The sequence below is a fragment of the Ictidomys tridecemlineatus genome, chromosome 15, assembly GCF_052094955.1.
Source record: "Ictidomys tridecemlineatus isolate mIctTri1 chromosome 15, mIctTri1.hap1, whole genome shotgun sequence".
In the NCBI taxonomy this organism is placed as follows: domain Eukaryota; kingdom Metazoa; phylum Chordata; class Mammalia; order Rodentia; family Sciuridae; genus Ictidomys; species Ictidomys tridecemlineatus.
This window is the reverse complement of record NC_135491.1, coordinates 35833030-35850983: the sequence shown is the minus strand read 5'-3', so window position 1 is coordinate 35850983 and position 17954 is coordinate 35833030. Positions and strand designations below refer to the sequence as shown.

The 17954-nt window shown below is 59.9% G+C and overlaps 1 protein-coding gene across 1 annotated transcript; it reads left to right on the top strand.

Moving 5' to 3' along the window:
• Positions 1–278: 278 nt before the first annotated feature.
• Positions 279–17690, top strand: Ccdc102a (coiled-coil domain containing 102A). Its single transcript, XM_078032374.1, has 9 exons — positions 279–437; positions 6833–7568; positions 9000–9226; positions 9916–10024; positions 11766–11882; positions 12136–12345; positions 14123–14293; positions 15068–15171; positions 17162–17690. The coding sequence occupies exons 2-9, from the start codon at positions 6975–6977 to the stop codon at positions 17289–17291; spliced, it is 1662 nt and encodes a 553-aa protein (XP_077888500.1). The 5' UTR covers positions 279–437; positions 6833–6974; the 3' UTR covers positions 17292–17690.
• Positions 17691–17954: the final 264 nt, after the last annotated feature.

Here is a 17954-nt window from a genome sequence, read left to right as displayed (position 1 = left end):
GACCACGGTGCCCACTTCTGCCCGGGGACACCTAGCATGTCGCTGGCGCTCGGGCAACCTGAGACTTCGGGAAAGCGAAGCCCGGTGGCCCCCGATCTGCTTTCGGGTCCCCGCAAGCGTCAGCCCCCACGCGAGGGTGGGGCCTCGTCGGGGTCCTGCCGCTCTCCAGCCGGGCCCCGCGCCCCTCGCCCCTGGCCTGCAGTCAGGCTGGAGCCCCCCCACCCAGTGACTCCGCGGGCCGGGGTCGCAGCCGGGCCACGGCGGGCGCTCGCGCCGGGGTCCCCGCCGCCCCCCCTTCGCCTCCCCCCGGGAGGGAGGGAGGAGGAGACTCGGCGGCCCTCCCTCGGCCCTCCCGGCGACGGCCGCGGCCAGCCCCGTGCCCGCTCCACCCAGCCGCGGCGGCCCCACGTCCGGAGCCACGGCCGGCCCGGCCCGAGGTGAGCGGGGACCGCGGCGTGGGACGCGGGAAGCCACCGCGGCGCGGGAACACGCTCAGGCGCGAGCCTCCCGTGGGAGGGAAGGAGTTAAGTGGGGGGGACTGGAGGAGAGGGGAGCATGGGGCGCCCGCAGCAGCCCCCAAACTCAGAGCAGAACTTTCTGGCCCCCTCCCCCGGGGGACTCCCCCAGCTCCCTGGGCTCCGGGCCTTCGGCGAGGAGGGGCAGTGGGGGAGGGGGCCGCCCTCGGAATGTCGCGGGCGGGGGCCCGGCCGGCGGGAGGGGGCGGCGGGCGGGGGCGGAATGTGGAACTCTCCCGGGGGACCCAACGTGGTCACCATGGCGAATGCGGGATGGACAGGCGGCACTGGCCAATCGGGGCGCGGAGCCCCGCCCAGACTCGCGGCGGTGGCCAATGGGGGCCCTTCGGTGGGATGAGTGGGGCCGCCCCGCGCCGGCCGGAGACCCGCGGGCCGCCGCTAGGGGGCGCTGGGGGGCGCACAGGACCCGGGCGATAGCAAAGGGGGCGGCGAAGTGAGGACCAAGGCGACTGGGGAAGCTGGAAACTGACTTCTGGAAGGAGTTGGGGCAGGTGGAGCCACGGCTTACTGCGAAGGGAAGGGAGGGGGTCTCAGTTGCCCCACCGTTCCGGGGGTACCAGCGTTGATCGCGACTAGCCCGTTCTTCACCCGGGGCTGCGGTTTGCCTGCCTTAAGTGGGGCTAGTAACCCTGTCCACCCCACTCTCCATAGCGATGGTGGGGGCTGGACTGGTTCCGTTTAGCACGCGTTCACGCTTTCTTGGGTTACATCTTTTTAGGAATCTTATTAATGTCTTTCTCCACCCTGTAGGTAGGTAAACTGAGGCCCTGAGAGGGCAGGGACTTGTGCACTGGTACCTGAGGACTCCATTTTATAGGTGCTCTCAGAGGCATTGTCCCCTTAAGGTGGTCATGACCCAGGAGAGAAGGCAACCAATCCCAATACCCCAGCTCCCTATCCTGGCTTTACTGCTGGTCGATGTGTGGGGACACATAGCTGTCCTTCTGGACCTCGGTTGCCCCATCTGTAAAGAAAGGAGTTCCATTCTGTCATCCAGGATATCACTGTGGCTCTTCAGCCTGAGACGGGGGGCAGTTGGGAACAGCCAGGGTGCCCACTGCTGGGCTCAGTTCCAGCCTGGAGACCAGTTTTCTGGCCTCCCAGTTCTCCTCTGGAGGTCCAGTGGCTGGAGTGTAGGCAGCAGGTCAGAGGGACAGGTGCCCACAGCCTGCGGCCTGACCAGCCATGGGCCCTACACTTATCCAATCAGGCTGTTCTCTGTGGTTTCCTGCTGGGCTCTGCTCCCTGCCCGCAGCCAGGCCTGTGGCCCTGGGCTTGCCCCACAGCCCTACCTGAAAGGTTCTGGGAGGACACAGGGAGTTTTGAGTGTTCTTGGGAGGAGCAGTCAGTGTTTCTGGGCCCCCCCATCCCGTCAGCTGGCCGCAGTCCAGGTCTTAGCATTGCTCACAACTCAGTGGATATGGAGAGACCTACCCATACATATTAAGGACAAAACACAAAGTTGTCACGCTTCCTTGGGCAAGATGCCAGACCCTGAGTGGCCTGGAGATCCCCTCTGATTCTGACCTTGGTCACAAACAGGTTCAGACACCTACCTGTCTTAGAGCCTGGCTGAAAACCGAATTCTGATTTTCAAGATGGCTCAACCCTTCCACACTGTCCCTGGTCACAAGGGACTCCTAACAGAAGTGTGGTCCCTCTTCTATCCATCAGCCCAGGTAGCATTCACATGGCGTCTGCTGTAAGCTGGGCTCTGCAGGACCACATGCTCTCGTGGACTTCACAGTGTGGCCATGACTGAAACCCAGAGAGGCACCTGGTGTTTGGGGGCACTACACTCTGTACACAGAGATTAAGGGAGGCTTCCTAAGGGAGTGGATGCTGGGGATTTGAATGCTCTGCAGGAGTTTGCTGATGGAGAAAGGAGGGAGAGACATTCCAGAGAGATCTGTGAACAAGAGGATCCTGGTCTTTTTCTGGGGGCAGGGCTGCTGAGGCTGTACTGTAGTGAATGTTGGATTCAAACCTTCTTGCTTCTGTCGTGGGACAGGCAGTGAACACAACAGTGGGCTGGGATTCCCACTCAGATCCACTGCCCACTAATGGAATACAAGATCATGGTTCATCTTCCTGCTCTCCATTATCGGCCAACTTTAAGCAACTGCTGTATGCAGAGCCTGTCCTAGAAGCTCTAGGTTGCCCAAGTGTCCCTTCTGGGTGGGTGAAACCTGTGCTGTAAAATGAGAGGGCAGCTGGCCAGGTCTGACTGTGGGAGGTTACTGGGCTGTGGCCTCCAGGTGGGGGATGGGAATGGGGACATCAAGGCATTTCCTGGTGGTGGTGGCAACTGAGCTGGAAGGATGGGGTGGGGGTTTTGGAGAGTGGGAGGGGTACTCGGAATGCCCAGGGTAGCCTGAACAGAAACCCAGGGAGGCAGGAGCGGGGAGGGCCTGTGGTGGCTGGGCCCACCCTGACCTGCTCCTTGGGGGTGGTGACACCCTGAGGGAATCAACCCGCCACCCACACATAGGAGCTCCCCATGCACTGAGCCTTGTGGTGGGAAGGGGAAGGTGGGGTGGTGCGGAGGGGGTCACTGCTGGAGCCTACCTATACTACAGCTGTTCCCTGTGCCTCAGCTGCATCTGCCCCCTCAGGGAGTCCCCAAGGCTGTTGTGGAGGGGGTGGCATTGCTAGGCAGGTCTGGCTGCCCTTGGGTCTACGCACATGCGCAGGATTTCTGCTGTGCCAGTGGGGTGGGCTTCTCCATAAACCAACCTGTGGACCTCTGCCCCCACCCATCCCCACACGCATGCGCACACCCCTCCAGGCCCTGTAGGGGAAAGGAAGGAGGCTTGTCCCCCGTCTCCCTGCTCCCGCTGCTCCAGCCCCCAGGAGGAGCCCTGCCAGGCAGCTGGGAAGGGGAACAAGGACTGACTGGAGCCCCCTCCCCCACCTCTTGCGTGGGTGCCTGGAAGCCATTAGGGGTCTGGGTGGCGCCTGCCCTGCCCCTGCGCCTCCGGCTTGGGATTCCTGGAAGGAATCAGCACCCGGGTCCTGGCCAAGCCCCACGCCAGGCCTGGCAACTTCAGAGGCAGAGGATGTGGCTGTGCCCCTCCCTGCCACATGGCTACCTTAGGGGCTACAGGAAGGGCCCAGCAGACAGGCTGGGCCAGCACCAGCGGGAGGGCTGTGGGGCTGCCACTGGGTTTCCGCCACCCCTCCCCCTCTCCGCAGAGGTACACATTGTTTTTCTTTTCCAAGAACTTCTCCATGTGGAGTTGGGCCAGGAAGATGGGGAGAGGAGGCACGCGCGTGTCTGTGTGTATATGTGAGTTTGCGTGTCTGCTTCTAGGGATGAGGACATCTTTGTGTGTCCTATGGGTAGGCTGACATGATGTGTGTCTGCAGGTGAGTCTGAGTCTACAGGTGAGCTTCTCCGTGGACCATGTAGTTGTGTGTGCACGTGGGTCGGTCTCGTGTCTTGCTGGTGTGTTTATGTGCATGGGATTGCATGTGTGTCTGCAGAGGTGTCTGTGTGTGCACAGATGTCTGGGCACCAGTGGGCCTCAAGGCCAGCGACCCCATTGCACAGGCAAAGACCCTGATCACAAGGGCACTTGGCCTGCTAGGGATCCCTCTGGAACTGGGGCCTGGCTCTGTGTGGCTGCATAGGTGGAATTGGCTCAGGACAAGTGTTTGTGTGAGAAGGTAACACCACATAAAATACTAAAATGTCCCAAACTTGGGACTCCTAAAATTCCCAGGCTCACACCTCTTGAGCATCATTGTCTGGGCACTAGGGCCAGGCAGCTGCATTTCAACTGTCCAGATAAATCTGAAGCAACTTCATGAAGAAGTGCCGAGCTCCAGCCAGGCATGGTGGCACTGCTGCAATCCCAGCTACAGGAGGCTGAGGCAGGAGGATCACAAGTTCAAGATCAACCTGGGCAACTTAGTGAGATCCTGTCTCAAAGTTTTAAAAATAAAGGGCCAGGGCTCAGTGGAAGAGGACTAGCCTAGCATGTGCAAGGCCCAGGTGAAAGCCCCAGTACTGCCAGCCGTGGGGGGAGTAGGACTTTGCTTCCTTACTCCTCCCCAATTGTACAAGGAGGGGAACCGAGGCCTAGAAAGACCCAGAGGTTGGTGGCAGAGCTGGGCCTAGAGTACCTGTCGGGTGAAATAATAAACAAACAGCCAGAGGACTAGAGGTACATAGTAGGGTCCCTGAGGAGCCACGACACAAAAGCCAGAGATTTAAAGTGGTGGTGCAAGACCTGGGACGCCTGGCTGTGCTGTCGAAGGCAGGAGCAGGCAGAGCGGCAGAGCAGCATTGAGGCCAGCATTTGCCTGGGGAAAGAATGGGAAGGGGCTGTTGGGTTTTGCAAGGGAGAGATCAGGACCATGGAGCGTGAGCCCGGTTAGAAGACAGGGTGGTGCAGATGACGCTCAGGGGCTCTGTGGGCTGTGGCTCCTTTGCCACTGAAGACCTGCTGGAGCTGGAGGCCCGGGGGCGGAGTGAGCCTGGGATTGAAGCGGGAGAGGGGTTCTGGCTTTGGGTAATGAGCGAGGGGGCATGAGCGCCAGGCTTGGGTCGTTAAACAGCCACTCCAGCTATTGCTGTGGACAGTGGATTTGAAGGAGTCAAAGTAAGAGGGAGATGGCCAGGCGCCGGCCGCAGGAGAAGGGCCCAGGCTGCTGGGTGGCAGCAGCACTGAGGGGCACCCCTGGGAACTGACCAGCTGGGCTGAGAGGAGCAGCCAGAGGGGAGGAAGGACAGAGTCCTGGAAGAGGCATGCAAGCAAGAGGAGTGCTGGTGTGCCAGGAGCTAGAGAGGACATGGTGACACAGTGGGGTGGCCCATGAGAGGCCAGGGAGTGGATGGAGGCAGGACAGCAAGTGTGGGCCACTCTGTGTGGCCTTAAAAGGGAGAAGAGAGGGCAGGGACGGGGGAGTGCCAGGATGGACTGCAGCAGGGGGAAGGCCCCAGAGAGGACAGCATTAGCAGGGTGGGGTGGGCGGGGACGGGCCTTGGACCCAAGGAAGGAGACCTCCCATGTCCTCTCAGGCTGGGGGGGCGGGGCACAGCGCTGTCAGCTTCCCATTCACAGTAGATACACCGCCAACAGCGAGGGCTGGAGACTGGAAGGAGGTGGAGGCCCAGAGTGCACACAGTTTGATGTGGAGTCCCACCACAAGGGCAGGTCTTAGGGGCAGTATGACTAGCCTGAAAGACTGATGTAGTAAGGCATGTTAGGGACACAGAAGGACAGGCATCTCATTTATTTAAAAGGAGGATATTAGCAGGTAGTGGCGCACACCTCTAATCCCAGAGGCTCAGGAGGCTGAGGCAGAAGGATCGCGAGTTCAAAGCCAGCCTCGGCAACTTAGCAAGGCCCTAAGCAACTCAGCAAGACCCTGTCTCTAAATAAAATATAAAAAAGGGCTGGGATGTTGCTCAGTGGTTAAGTGTCCCTGAGTTCAATTACTGGTACCAAAAAAAAAAAAAAAAGGGTGTTGTGTCCATGAATTGCAGAGCCAGTGCTGGGCAAAGCGGGAGGCTGGGTGAGATACTGAGGTGTTTGCCACCATGAGGAGGTCAGACAGGGCAGCTCTAGTGGAGAAGCCACCCCAGAACCCCCTGGTCTAAGGTTGTTTCCGTCACTGTCGCCAGCCAGTGCCTTTATTCAACAACTCTGCACTGGTGTTTGGATCTGAATTCCTAGACATGGTAATGGCCATGACTTTCACCTCAAGTCTGAGAGGAACACAGGAGGTAATTCACAGATAGCCCTGGGCATGGTACCCGCTGTCATCAGCACTATACAAATGGTCATTGCTATGGTGCTTGAACTACAACAGTGGCCAGGACCCAGCCCCTGTCCTTAGCAGACTGGCAGCCTGGGATGAGGTGGGGAGCAGACTCGGGTAAATGGTCCAGCCAGCTGGTTAGTGTGGTGAGGGAGACGGGCAGGGCTGATGGGCCTGGCCTGAGGGGTGGCCAGAAGGCTTCTGGGAGGAGGTGATAGCTCGAATGAGTTGCAGGATGAGAGCCCAGGGGTGTGTGAAGGTGGGCCATCTTACAAACCATTGAGATGTTCCCGTGGAGGTCAAGGACAGCAAACGCAGGTTTCAAATGAGCTGAGCTGCTGCAGGAAGGGACTCGGGGTGCATCTGCAGGCCCTTGCTTGCCAGGCCTGCCTCTCTCACTGGTTGCCCTGGAACACACCTCCCTCCTCCCGCCTCTGCCAGGGCTGTTCCCGCGCCAGTCCGGCTGTTGTGGCCATCTTATAGACCTACGATGGTCACAGCCTAATGAAGATTGCCTTCTCCCTCAGGTACGAAGAGGCATCTCTACCTGATGGCCTGGCAAGCAGTGGGTCGCCGTGACCATCATGCACAGTGATAACGCCAGGCGTCCCCCGCGCCGCTTCTGAACCCTGCCACAAGTTCTAGCCCAGCACTCTCCCTGGCCGCGCCATGAGCCACGGGCCAAGTCCCCGACTGGCCGAGTCCCCGCAGCTATCCAAGGGCAGCCTGCTGACCATCCTGGGTAGTCCGTCGCCCGAGCGCATGGGGCCAATCGACTCGCTGCCCCCTACGCCGCCCAGCGGCACGCCCTCGCCAGGGCCGCCGCCCGCGCTGCCCTTGCCACCGCCGTCCACGCTGCTGGCCGACGGGGACTGGGAGAGCCGCGAGGAGCTGCGCTTGCGGGAGCTGGAGGAGGCGCGCGCACGAGCGGCGCAGATGGAGAAGACCATGCGCTGGTGGTCCGACTGCACGGCCAACTGGCGCGAGAAGTGGAGCAAGGTCCGCGCCGAGCGCAACCGCGCGCGTGAGGAGGTGCGCCAGCTGCGCCAGCGCCTGGACGCGCTCACCAAGGAGCTGGCAGGTGCGCGGCGCGAGCGCCAGGAAGCGCAGGGAGAGTGCGAGGCGCGGGGCCGCGAGCTGGCGCTGCTGCGAGGCTCCCGAGGAGGCGCCACGGACAAGACACACGAAGACCCAGAGCCAGATCCCGAGCGGGAGCATGAGCCAGTGCGCGACGTCGGGGCGGAGAGGCCCCAGGGCAGCCAGGTGCGTGGAGGCCCGGTTTGAGAGGAGGTGCCAGCCTTTGGCCTGGGTCTGGAAGTGAGTGAGGCTGTTGGACCTAGCCAGAAGTCAGGGCTGCAGGGCTCCAAAAGGAGCTGGTGAGGACCAGGCCACCTGGGTGGTGGGGGTGGTCTGCAGGTTGGGCTCTGGATCACCTCCTTCCGTTGATCCTCAGGGGAGAGAATCCCAGGTTCTATTGGTCCCTCTAGTCCCACACCTGAGAAGTCAACAGAACCAGACGGCACTGAAACTGCAAAGGTCAGAGGCTGAGAGGGCCTGGGGGGTTGGGGGAATGGCAACAACTGCCCCCTGGCCCAATGCCTATGCCCAGTGCCTCTGCCTGCCAAGCACTGAGTGCACATTACTTAGTCTATCCCTGCAGTCCTTCTAAGGACCCAGGGCACAGAAGGGTCAGAACCAAGGTCCAAGCTGGTGATTAGAGTGGGTTTGAACCCAGGCCATGTGGCTCCAGATGCTGACAGTCAGTATGGCTGGAGCATGCATGGTCAGAGCCGCTGGGTCAGCAGGCCTTTTCCAGAAGGCCACCTGAGGCAGGGTCCTGGTTCTGCTCCCCACTTCCAGACCCAGACAGCCCCTTTCCAGACGAGCATCTTGGCAGCCCCTTGTCTGGGCCCAGCCCCCTCTCTGTGGGCTAGAGTGGGCACTGCCACCTCTGGTGACAGAGGCCCCTCTCCCCAAGGTGGCCTGGTGTTTGGAGAGGTTCCAGTTCCTTTCAGGGCCTCACAGTGCTGCTCCTGCCTAATACTCATTCTGGTTACGATCACAGTCAGGAGGCTGTGGGGACCGGGGGCAGAGCCCTGGGTCTGCAGTCTGAGCTTACCTTCTTGACAGCCATTTCCATGTCCTTGTGATCCAGAACAAGTCCCTTCCCTCCCTGTTTCCCAATTTGTGAAAAGGGGATTTGGGCCAGGTGACATCCAGGGCACCCCACTCACGATAATCTGAGATCCAGGAGGAGTAAAAAGATCACCCCTTGGGGACTCCCCAGAGCCACTGTCCTCTGCGTGCCTCGGTGTCTGCCCCTAAAAAATAGGACCAGAGAGCTGGGACTCCTCTGAGGGGATCTTCCTAAGCCCCGGGAGGAACCTGAGCCTCGGCATTGGTTCTGACCGGTGCCATTGTACGTCTGTGTGTGTCCAGTGACCAGGAAACGCAGCCCCTTTCCTGGGGAATCTCCCAGGATACGGGAAACCTTGGTGTCTGCCTGCAGTTCCAGGAGGTGAAGGGTGTCCCTCTTCCCAGAGACTCAAGGCAGGCTGCAGGAGAGGAAACCGGGCCCAGAGACACTGCGTGACTTCCACGCTGATCCCAGACCAGGGTCTAGAGAGGCCAGGGGAAAGGCCTCCAGGGCCAGAGTTCAGGCCACTGCTGTAGCCCCCACCTCGGTCCCCACAGGACCTGGAGCTGGTGGAGACCCTCCTGAAGAACAGACCAGAGGAGCCCGAGGGCTGCTGGGAGGCTCGCAGCCTGGGGTCTGGGGGCCCTCGGGGCAGCTCCAGCCGCCAGGAGCGCAGTCGGCTACCCTGGGAGGACGCCGCCAGCACCGAGGAGGACACCTCCAAGCTGACCGCCCTGCGCCTGCGGCTGGACGAGTCCCAGAAGGTGCTGCTCAAGGAGCGAGAGTGAGTGTGGGGCAGGCAGGGACTGGGGGCTGGGCCTGAGAGCCGCTAGGGTGCAGGTGCTGTTCAGGCACGAGCCCCGGGTTTTGGAGGACCCACAGCAGGGTTTTCTCGATTCATCCTAATAATACATCTCACATCTGCTCTGGACCGGGCGCTGTGCTCAGTCCTGACCACACGGCCATAAATAAGACAAGTCCCTGCCTCTGTGGAGTGTGTGTTCTGGTCGGGGAGAGAGTGATAGAGAGCTGTGTAGCCTGCACAAGGCCCTGGGTTTGGCCGCCAGCTCCACAGTGGGTAGAAGAACTAAACGCCTTTGTAAGAGTGAAGGCTGTGGTGATGCTTCTGCAGAGGTCATTGCCTCTTTGGCCAAGAAAACCACCAAAAGCTAGGAGAGGGGCCTGAAACAGGTACCTTCTCACAGCCCGAGATAGGACCACCCCTGCCAGCATGTGACCTTGGACTTCCAGACTCCAAATCTGAGAGACAATAAATTGCTGCTGTTTAAGCCAAAAATACCAAACAAATGAAAATCCACCTAATGGTAATGGAGGTAGCTCAATGGTAGAGCACTTGCCTCACATGCACAAGGCCCTGGGTTCAATCCCCAGCGCTGCCCACCACCCCGCAATGTCCTAACTGAAACAGAAATACAGGAGGTGTCTGCCTGCCCCTTCCTGTTCCTTCCCCAGGGATAAGATGGCCCTGAGCAGGAACATTGAGAAGCTGGAGGGGGAGCTGAGCCAGTGGAAGATCAAGTATGAGGAGCTGAGCAAGACCAAGCAGGAGATGCTCAAGCAGGTGAGTTGGGGACAGCGGGTCTTCCTGGAGGAGGCAGAAACACGCTGTTGAATCTTGGGAGTTGGGATGGGAGACAGATTAGAACTCATTCCTCAGTGGTTCTGGGTATCAGGGTACCTTCAGGAGGTCACCTGTGGAAGCCAGGGGCAGGGAGGCGGCAATAACCAGACACATAATGTCATGAGACACAGGAGTGGCGGGCCAGGAAGGGCCTCTCTAAGGTGACATTTGAGGCCAGACCTAAAGGGGTTAGAAGAAGCCATCCTTCAGAAGGGATGGGAGCAGCTGTTCACAGCAAATGCAAACGTCCTGTGGCCAGAACAAGCCTAGAGAGTGAAGGACACAGAGACACAGAGAGGGCCACTGTGGCTGGAGAGTAGTGAGAGGTGAGGCCTCAAAGTGGTCCAGATCTCACAGGATGAAGGGTGAAGGAATGGAGTGTGATGTTCCTTGGGTGCCTGGGGTGTGCTGGATCTCGTGGCAGTCGAGGGAACTGTTCCTCACATCCCCATATTACAGAGGAGGAAACTGAGGTTCCGTAGAGAGGAGTGACCACTGCAATTAGGGGTCTCAGGAAAGGCTGGGCTGCCACTTCTGCCTCCTGTGCAGACCTCAGTGGCCACCAGGGGGCACAGCCAGCCAGGGAAAGCCAGGCTGGATCCACTGGGTTCCCAGAGGTAGGAGGACCTGGGACACTGCACAACCTGAGGCTGTGCCCTGGAGGAGTCTGGTCGTCCCTTAGAACCTCTTAAGGAAGCTCCTAAAAGTCCAAGAAGCAGACCCCCTCCCTTCCTTCCTGAATTATCCATCATCTTAGGGGCTTGAGTACAGAACCCTACCTCATTAATCTTCTCAACTTGTGAAGAGTAATCTTTTGAAGAAACGTGAGTGAAACACAAACACACAGTTTAGCAGAAATTCTCTCTCTTGCATCCGGGACCTTTCGCTAGGCGTGATTAAGTCTCATTGTCAAGCTCACGTGGAGCAGCAGCGTGCCGGGTCCCACTGGTGGCCAGCAGGGAATGGTAGTATTTTAAAAGCACCCCAACCGATTCTGATGCACCTGCTTGCAGAGCCGTGTTTAGATCAGTGCATGCTGAGGGTTGCTGTACCTAGGCCATGCAGGGACACAGGATGGACGTGTTGCCTGTCCCCTCAACTTGCAATTCCAGTGGGCCACTAGGCCGGGTGGCCAGGAGAGGCCTCCTTAGGGTGGGGGCCTTTAGGCTATGGCCTGGGGATAAAAAGAGCCAATCCTGCGAAATACCTCAGAGTGTTCCAGGGACACATGCAGAAGCCGAGTGATAGGCAGGAACTCTGTGAGTTCGAGTAATCGAGGGGACAGGGGTGGGAAATGAGGCTGAGGAAGGCGGATGAGACTCCCATTGTGCAGGACACCTGAGATCACAGGAGTTGGATTTGTCCCAAGTACCCGCTGGGAGCCATCAAAGGAGATTTTGGTGTTGCAAGGGGCATCCTTTGGAATCTGGCCCTCTTCAAAGCTCCCGCTGGGGCCCTGTCCTGGAGAATGGTGAGGAGGCCACGGTGAACCCTGGGGGGCTCCATGGCAAGGGGCAGGAAGCCGGGGACAGTGGAAATGGCAGAGTGGTCAGAGTCAGGGCCTGTCTGGACACCTGTCCCCACGGGGCACGGCTAAGGCTCTCTGCTGAGCACCTCCCCAGGCCTGTTAGGGATGGATCCCGCGGTTTTCTTGTAAACAGGCTGGGCGGTGTCCTTGCAGCTCAGCATCCTGAAGGAGGCGCACCAGGACGAGCTGGGCCGCATGTCCGAGGACCTGGAGGATGAGCTGGGCGCACGCTCCAGCATGGACCGGAAGATGGCTGAGCTGCGGGGCGAGGTGAGGGGCCCCCCATCGGCAGTCAGGCCTGCCCTGGGGGGGTCAGCCACGCCCCCAGGATCCCCCAGTCTGCAGGGATCCCCCCAACGCTTCACAAAGACCAGAAGCGCCCCACATCCTGCGCACGTGGAAGGCGCTCGGCTTAATATAGCGGCTGCAGCTGGATCTGACTTCCTGCAGCCAAAACCGGCTGGGGGTGGTGGGGGCCTCCAGCCCCCTCCCCCAGGGGCTCACTCCGTCCCTGCTGTCGCAGATGGAGCGTCTGCAGGCCGAGAATGCGGCCGAGTGGGGCCGGCGGGAGCGGCTGGAGACCGAGAAGCTGGGCCTGGAGCGGGAGAACAAGAAGCTGCGCGCTCAGGTCGGCGACCTGGAGGAGGCCCTGGCCCGGCGGCGGCGCCAAACAGCCAGCGCCCTGGACTGCGACCTGCGGGCCAGCCAGGCAGCTCTCTTCGAGAAGAACAAGGTGCCCATCCAGAACCCCCACTGTAACAGGTTGAGCGTCCCTAATCCACAAACCTGAAATCTGAAAGGCCCACCAGCGTGGAGCAAAGTCCACCCCTGACTTGATGGGTCCCAGTCAAAACACAGGTCCATCAGAATATTGTGTAAAACTATGTTCAGCCTCTGTGAGTGAGGCATGAGGTGTAGAAGAAACACAAGTTAATTTCATGTGCAAGCTGTGTGTGGTGGTGCGCACCTGTAAACTCAGCAACTCAGGAGGCGGAGGAAGGAGGATCCCAAGTTCAAGACCAGACTCAGCAACTTAGGGAGACCTTGTCTCAAAATTTAAAAATTAAAAGAGATAGGGAGGTCGCTCAGTGGTAAAGCACCCCAAAGTTCAATACCTAGTACCAAAACATAAAATAAAATAAAATTCATCTTTAGGCTTAGGTCCCATCCCCCAAATACCTCATTGCATACATATAAAGATTCCAAAATCTGAAATATAAAACACTTGGTCCCAAGTATTTTGGATGAAAGAAGCTCAACCTATAGCTGCATTTATTGAGTACCCCCTGTATGCTAGACCACTTGGTATAGCAGCCACATTTATTGAGCACCTACTATGGGTCAGTCCCATACATAGTAGCTGCATGTATTAAGCACTTGCTTAGGTGCTGGGGACTTAGCAGTGAGCAGACAGGTGTGGCTGACCTCTCTGCCCCTCCCGGAGCTGGTAGCTCAGGAGATGCAGGCATCATTCTCACTGTCATATATGCTCATACCAGTCACAGCTCCAGAGCTGTGGCAGGAAGAGGGGATACCCAGGAACCTAGCTTAGGCCCAGGGTCCTGGAAAAGCTCCCCGCAGTCAGTGAGGTTTGAGCTGAGTCTTCAAGAAGAGCAGAGGTTAACTGGTAAGCTGACTTGGTGGGGAGGAGAGAACTGGAGAATAATGAGGATGATCAGGGCAGCACCGCTGGAGGGGGTGAGCAAGGGATCCAAGGTACATGAGGCAGGAGGTGAGCTGGGCACAGTGGCTTACACCTGTAATCCCAGTGACTCTGGAGGCTGAGGCAGGAGGATCAGGAGTTTGAGGCCAGCCTGAGCAACTTGGCAAGACTGCCTCAAAATAAAAAAGGGATGGGGATGTAGCTCAGTGGTAGAGCACCCCTGGGTTCAATCCCCAGGACCACAGAACATAAGTAAGTAAATAAAGCGGGAGGCAGGTGTGGGCAGGCTGCCCTTCCTCATGCCCACTGTGCTGGGTGGAGGGCCCAGGGAGGCCGTTGCTGCGCCCAAGGAAGCGAGAAATGACGGAGACAGGAACCAGGCTCAGGTTGGCAGAGAGAAAGAATGATGCCGTTTGCAGAAGGGAGAACAGATTCCAGCGCTGAGGGCTGGGCACCTTTGCCGGCTGGTCCTCCTCTTCCGGGCACTCCTACCTGTGACCTCTTTTCCTCAGACACCCTCTCCCCAGCTTCAGTCACCCTCAGACCCGGGTTTGTAAATGCTTCGGTCCCTCCTGAGAAATCCTGCCCTGCGGCTCCAGCATCTGCTGGGCATCCCCGGGGCATCTCAGTTCCTCGGCTAAAGTGGAGCCGGGTCCTTCACAGCCCAGCCTTCTCCTTCCTGGCCTCATCTCCCGAGCCTCCAGGCCTCCCGAGATGGCACCTCCACTGCTCTCCAGACCATAATGCCCATGTGTTGGCAGCAGGAAGAGGAGACACTGACCCCCAGGACTCCCTGGCCCAGCGCCCAGTGACACTGGGTCCTCCCTGTCCCCGCCCCCACCCCCAGGAGCTGGCCGACCTGAAGCACGTGCACGGCAAGCTGAAGAAGCAGTTTCAGGAGAAGGTGGCGGAGCTGGCGCACGCCAACCGGCGGGTGGAGCAGCACGAGGCTGAGGTGAAGAAGCTGCGGCTGCGGGTGGAGGAGCTCAAGAAGGAGCTGGCCCAGGCCGAGGACGAGGCGAGTACCGTGGCCGAGCAGCTGTGGGTCCCCAGGAGGACTGGGACTTCGGGGCCCTGCTGTGCCCATGCTGGGGTCCTAGGGGCTGGCCAAGCTCCTCGGGTGGTGGCTAGGGAGTGACAGGTGGATGCATGGACAGGTGGGCGGGGCCAGGAGGGTGGGGCGAGAAAGACCCAGGCAATGGCAGGTGAGTGGTGGACAGCCCGGGGTGGGCGGCATGTGGGAAGCTGAATGGAGGACCAGGAGGGTGCCCTGGGGGGACGAACAGGTGGATGGGAGGAGGAGAAGGGAGGGTGGACAGGGGCTCAGACAGCAGCTATCTGGCATTAGGGGAAGGATGGGAGGCTGCCGGGTGTACAGACAGATGGCACCTGGACGTGTAGACTGTGGTCAGATAGCTGGACAGCTGACCACATCCATGGGCAGAAGAATGAGTGGACGGAGGGAAGGAGGGAGGGCTCGTGGGGGTGGGGGTGTCGGGGAGGTGGGCACAGGACTAGGCTGGTGGAGTGCGCTGGTTAGGTCTGTGATTGTGGGGGGCATGGGCATTCCACGGGCAGATGCAGGCTGAGGGGACAGGTGGGTGGATGGCTGGACTGGTGGCTGGGGACACTGCAGGATGAGTGGATTTGGGAGGGCACAGGAGTGACGGAGAGCACCTCAGGCCAGGCCTTAGGAGCAAACACGGCCCCACAGTGGAGGGGGGGAATGTGTCTGGCCTGGCTGTCCTCGCCCGCAGTGACCCCTGGGCTCTGGTCCCTGCTCACCCCGCAGCTGGACGAGGCCCACAACCAGGCGCGCAAACTGCAGCGGTCCCTGGACGAGCAGACGGAGCAGAGCGAGAACCTTCAGGTGCAGCTGGAGCACCTGCAGTCCAGGTAGGCCACAGGGGTCTCAGCTCGGCCAGGGCCCGCGGCCCAGGTGTGGCCCAGGGAAACCTGCCAAGCCTGGAGCCCCTCCCAGAGCCACAGCAGGGACGGGGAAGGAAGGGTCCTGGGGCCCAAATCCTGTCCCTTCCAGGCCGGAAGGGCCAGGGCCAGGAAGCCAAGGGGGGTGCAGGAAGCCACAGCAGCTGGAGGCCTGGATCGGCAGGCTGTGGGCGGGAGCAAGGGCAGGAAGCCTGGCCAGAGAGGTCAGGCCCGAGGAGCAGAGCCCTGGGAGGGCCAGCAGGCTGGACCTCGTGGACAGAACAAGGAGCCCCCAGGGCTGGGGTGACTCCAGGCCAGCAGGGATCTGAGGGTTTGGAGGCCAGGGAATAAGGCCCTGCCCTAATATCAGGCGAGACCGTCAGTGCCAGCAGGACCATCAGCCCCTCCAGTGAGACAGAGGGTCCCTGACAGAGGCACACTCTGCCCTCCGAGAGTCACACCTTCTCCCTGCACTTCCCCTAATGCCAGGAGATGGTGGAGAAGTTCAGGGCCTGCCCTCCCCATTCCCACAGCTGGGAAGCCAGGGCCACAGGACTGACCCGCATCCCTCCCTGTGCCCAGCCCTGGCCAGGCCGTCACCTGCCTTCTCCTACCTGCAGCCAGGCTGCCTGGGTGGTGGAAGGTCCATGCTGTGTGCTGAGGCTTTGGGTGGTCTTAGGTCACTTAACGTCTCTGTCTCAGTTTCCCCAACTGTAAAATGGGGGTGAGAATAGTTCTCACCTCGTGGCCATTGGGAGAATTCAGTGGGCTGATTTATGCTTATGAAAGCGCCTGGCGCAATCAATGCTGATCTAACTGCTGCTGTTACTACCACCATGACTACCCCGGCTGCCGGTTAGATACTGTGCCAGGAGCAGCCTGTTCCTTCTGAGAGAGAAAAGAGGGGCGGGGTCTTTTTTTCTAGGGGGCTGGCTGGGGAGAAAACTAAGGCCCAAGAGAGAAAGCCCTTGCACAGCCACGCAGATGGCGGGCGGCCCTGCAGGGTCACCCCGTCATCAGCAACCCATATTTATTGAGTATGTACTTTGTGAGGCCGTGCGCTCACGTCTCATGGCTGAGAGTCCCGGCTCTGGACAGCACTGTGCTGTGGCTGACTGAGCCTCAGTTTCCCCAGCTTCCTGAGATGATGATGCCCTTGGTGTCGTGCAGGGTCCCGCCAAGGGTCAAGCCCAACGTGGGCGGGCTCTGCCTGTCCCATGCAGCGCGCACCCCTCCAAAGGCCGCCTAGTCCAGGGCTTCCCCGCAGTCTCAGCCACATTCTTCCGGGCCATAAACTCTCACAACAGGCAGGCGCCTCCCTGGGGCCGGGCAGGGCCACCCTGCACAGCTGCCTCGTTTTAGCTGCCCACTGGTTATACTTTAATGTCCGGGGACAGCTCACAAATCACTGCGCGGTAATGGAGCGCAGGCCCCTCCCCGCCTGTTAATAATTCATGCCTTCCAGGAAGCCGCCGAGCGGGCGGGGCGGGCGTTTCCTCCCTTGGCTCTCGTTGGAGGCCAAGTTGGCCTCCACGTTTTTGGCTTCAGGAATTTTGACAGAAGCACCTAGGGCTGAGCACCTTCCCGCTGACCTTGGGAAGGTGAGGGGCTCAGACCCCCCTCCCTCCCCCACCTCCAAACCTGGCTCCTTCTGCCCTTGGAGGCTGGCCTGGGACCCTGGCCCTGCAGTGTCACCTCAACCAGGTCCTTACCTCTCCAAGCCCCCTCCCCAGAGCCCAGCCCCACAGCTGCCCTTCCCTGTGACTGGGGACGGTCACTCAGTGTCTTTGGGCCCAGTTTCCTTGTCTATAATTAGGCTGACAGTAGCTCCTCCCTGAGTCCCCACCAGGGGCAGAGCCGAGGTCACATAAGGTGCTGGCAGCCGCTATCAACCCAACTGCAGCCACTTTATCAGGAGGTGGCGGACTCCTGCTGACCCGTCACCCTCTGCCTGCCGCAGGCTCCGCAGGCAGCAGCAGAACGCACCCCTCTTCGGGAAGATCCGCAGCACCCGCTTTGGCACCGAGGAGGCCGGGGATGGAGCCAGTGACCTAGATGAGGACGAGGACCTGCAGATCCAGGTGGCCTAGAGCTTCCCAGGGCTGGGCAGGACTGGCCGGAAGCCACAGACCCCAGGCTGAGCAGCCACATGAAGGGGCACAGCTGCCTGTGTGTGCCGTGGGTACAGATGCGGCTCCCACCACGGACTATCCCTCCCTCCATGACCTCACAGGACGCCTGGGGAAGGGACTCCTGCCTCACGTATGTCCTATGCACGTCCAGGACTGCGTGGGCCATTGGTTTTGTAAACACAGGACCGCTCAAGGCCCAGTCCAGGTGACGTCAGCATCCAGGATTTACGCAGGGCGGAGCCTGTCCGGGGAAGGTTGCTGGGGTCCCCACTGGGCTGCCTTGGTGGTCTGGCAGCAGCTGTTCATAATACGATGTGACGAACCCAGTCTTTTGTAATAAATGGAGTTCAAAATCTTGGGGCAGAGTCCTAAATGTGTGGCTGACCCAGGAGGGGACATGGGGGTCAGCGTCAGCCTGCACTTGACACTGAACCAGAGCTCAGGAGCATCGAGTGACATGATAAATGAATGAGCCCACCGCTGTGTCGCATGCCTGTAATCCCAGCAGCGGCTCGGGAGGCTGAGGCCGGAGGATCTAGAGTTCAAAGCCAGCCTCAGCAACAGCGAGGCGCTAAGCAACTCAATGAGACCCTGTCTCTAAATAAAATTCAAACTAGGGCA

What these genes read in the sequence shown, in the direction of transcription:
- Ccdc102a (XM_078032374.1), top strand. Translation starts at nt 6,975, where the DNA reads ATGAGCCACGGGCCAAGTCCCCGACTGGCCGAGTCCCCGCAGCTATCC. An exon ending in TGGCTGAGCTGCGGGGCGAG is followed by an intron (nt 11,883 to 12,135) that starts GTGAGGGGCCCC and finishes CTGCTGTCGCAG; the next exon opens with ATGGAGCGTCTGCAGGCCGA. An exon ending in TGGCCCAGGCCGAGGACGAG is followed by an intron (nt 14,294 to 15,067) that starts GCGAGTACCGTG and finishes CTCACCCCGCAG; the next exon opens with CTGGACGAGGCCCACAACCA.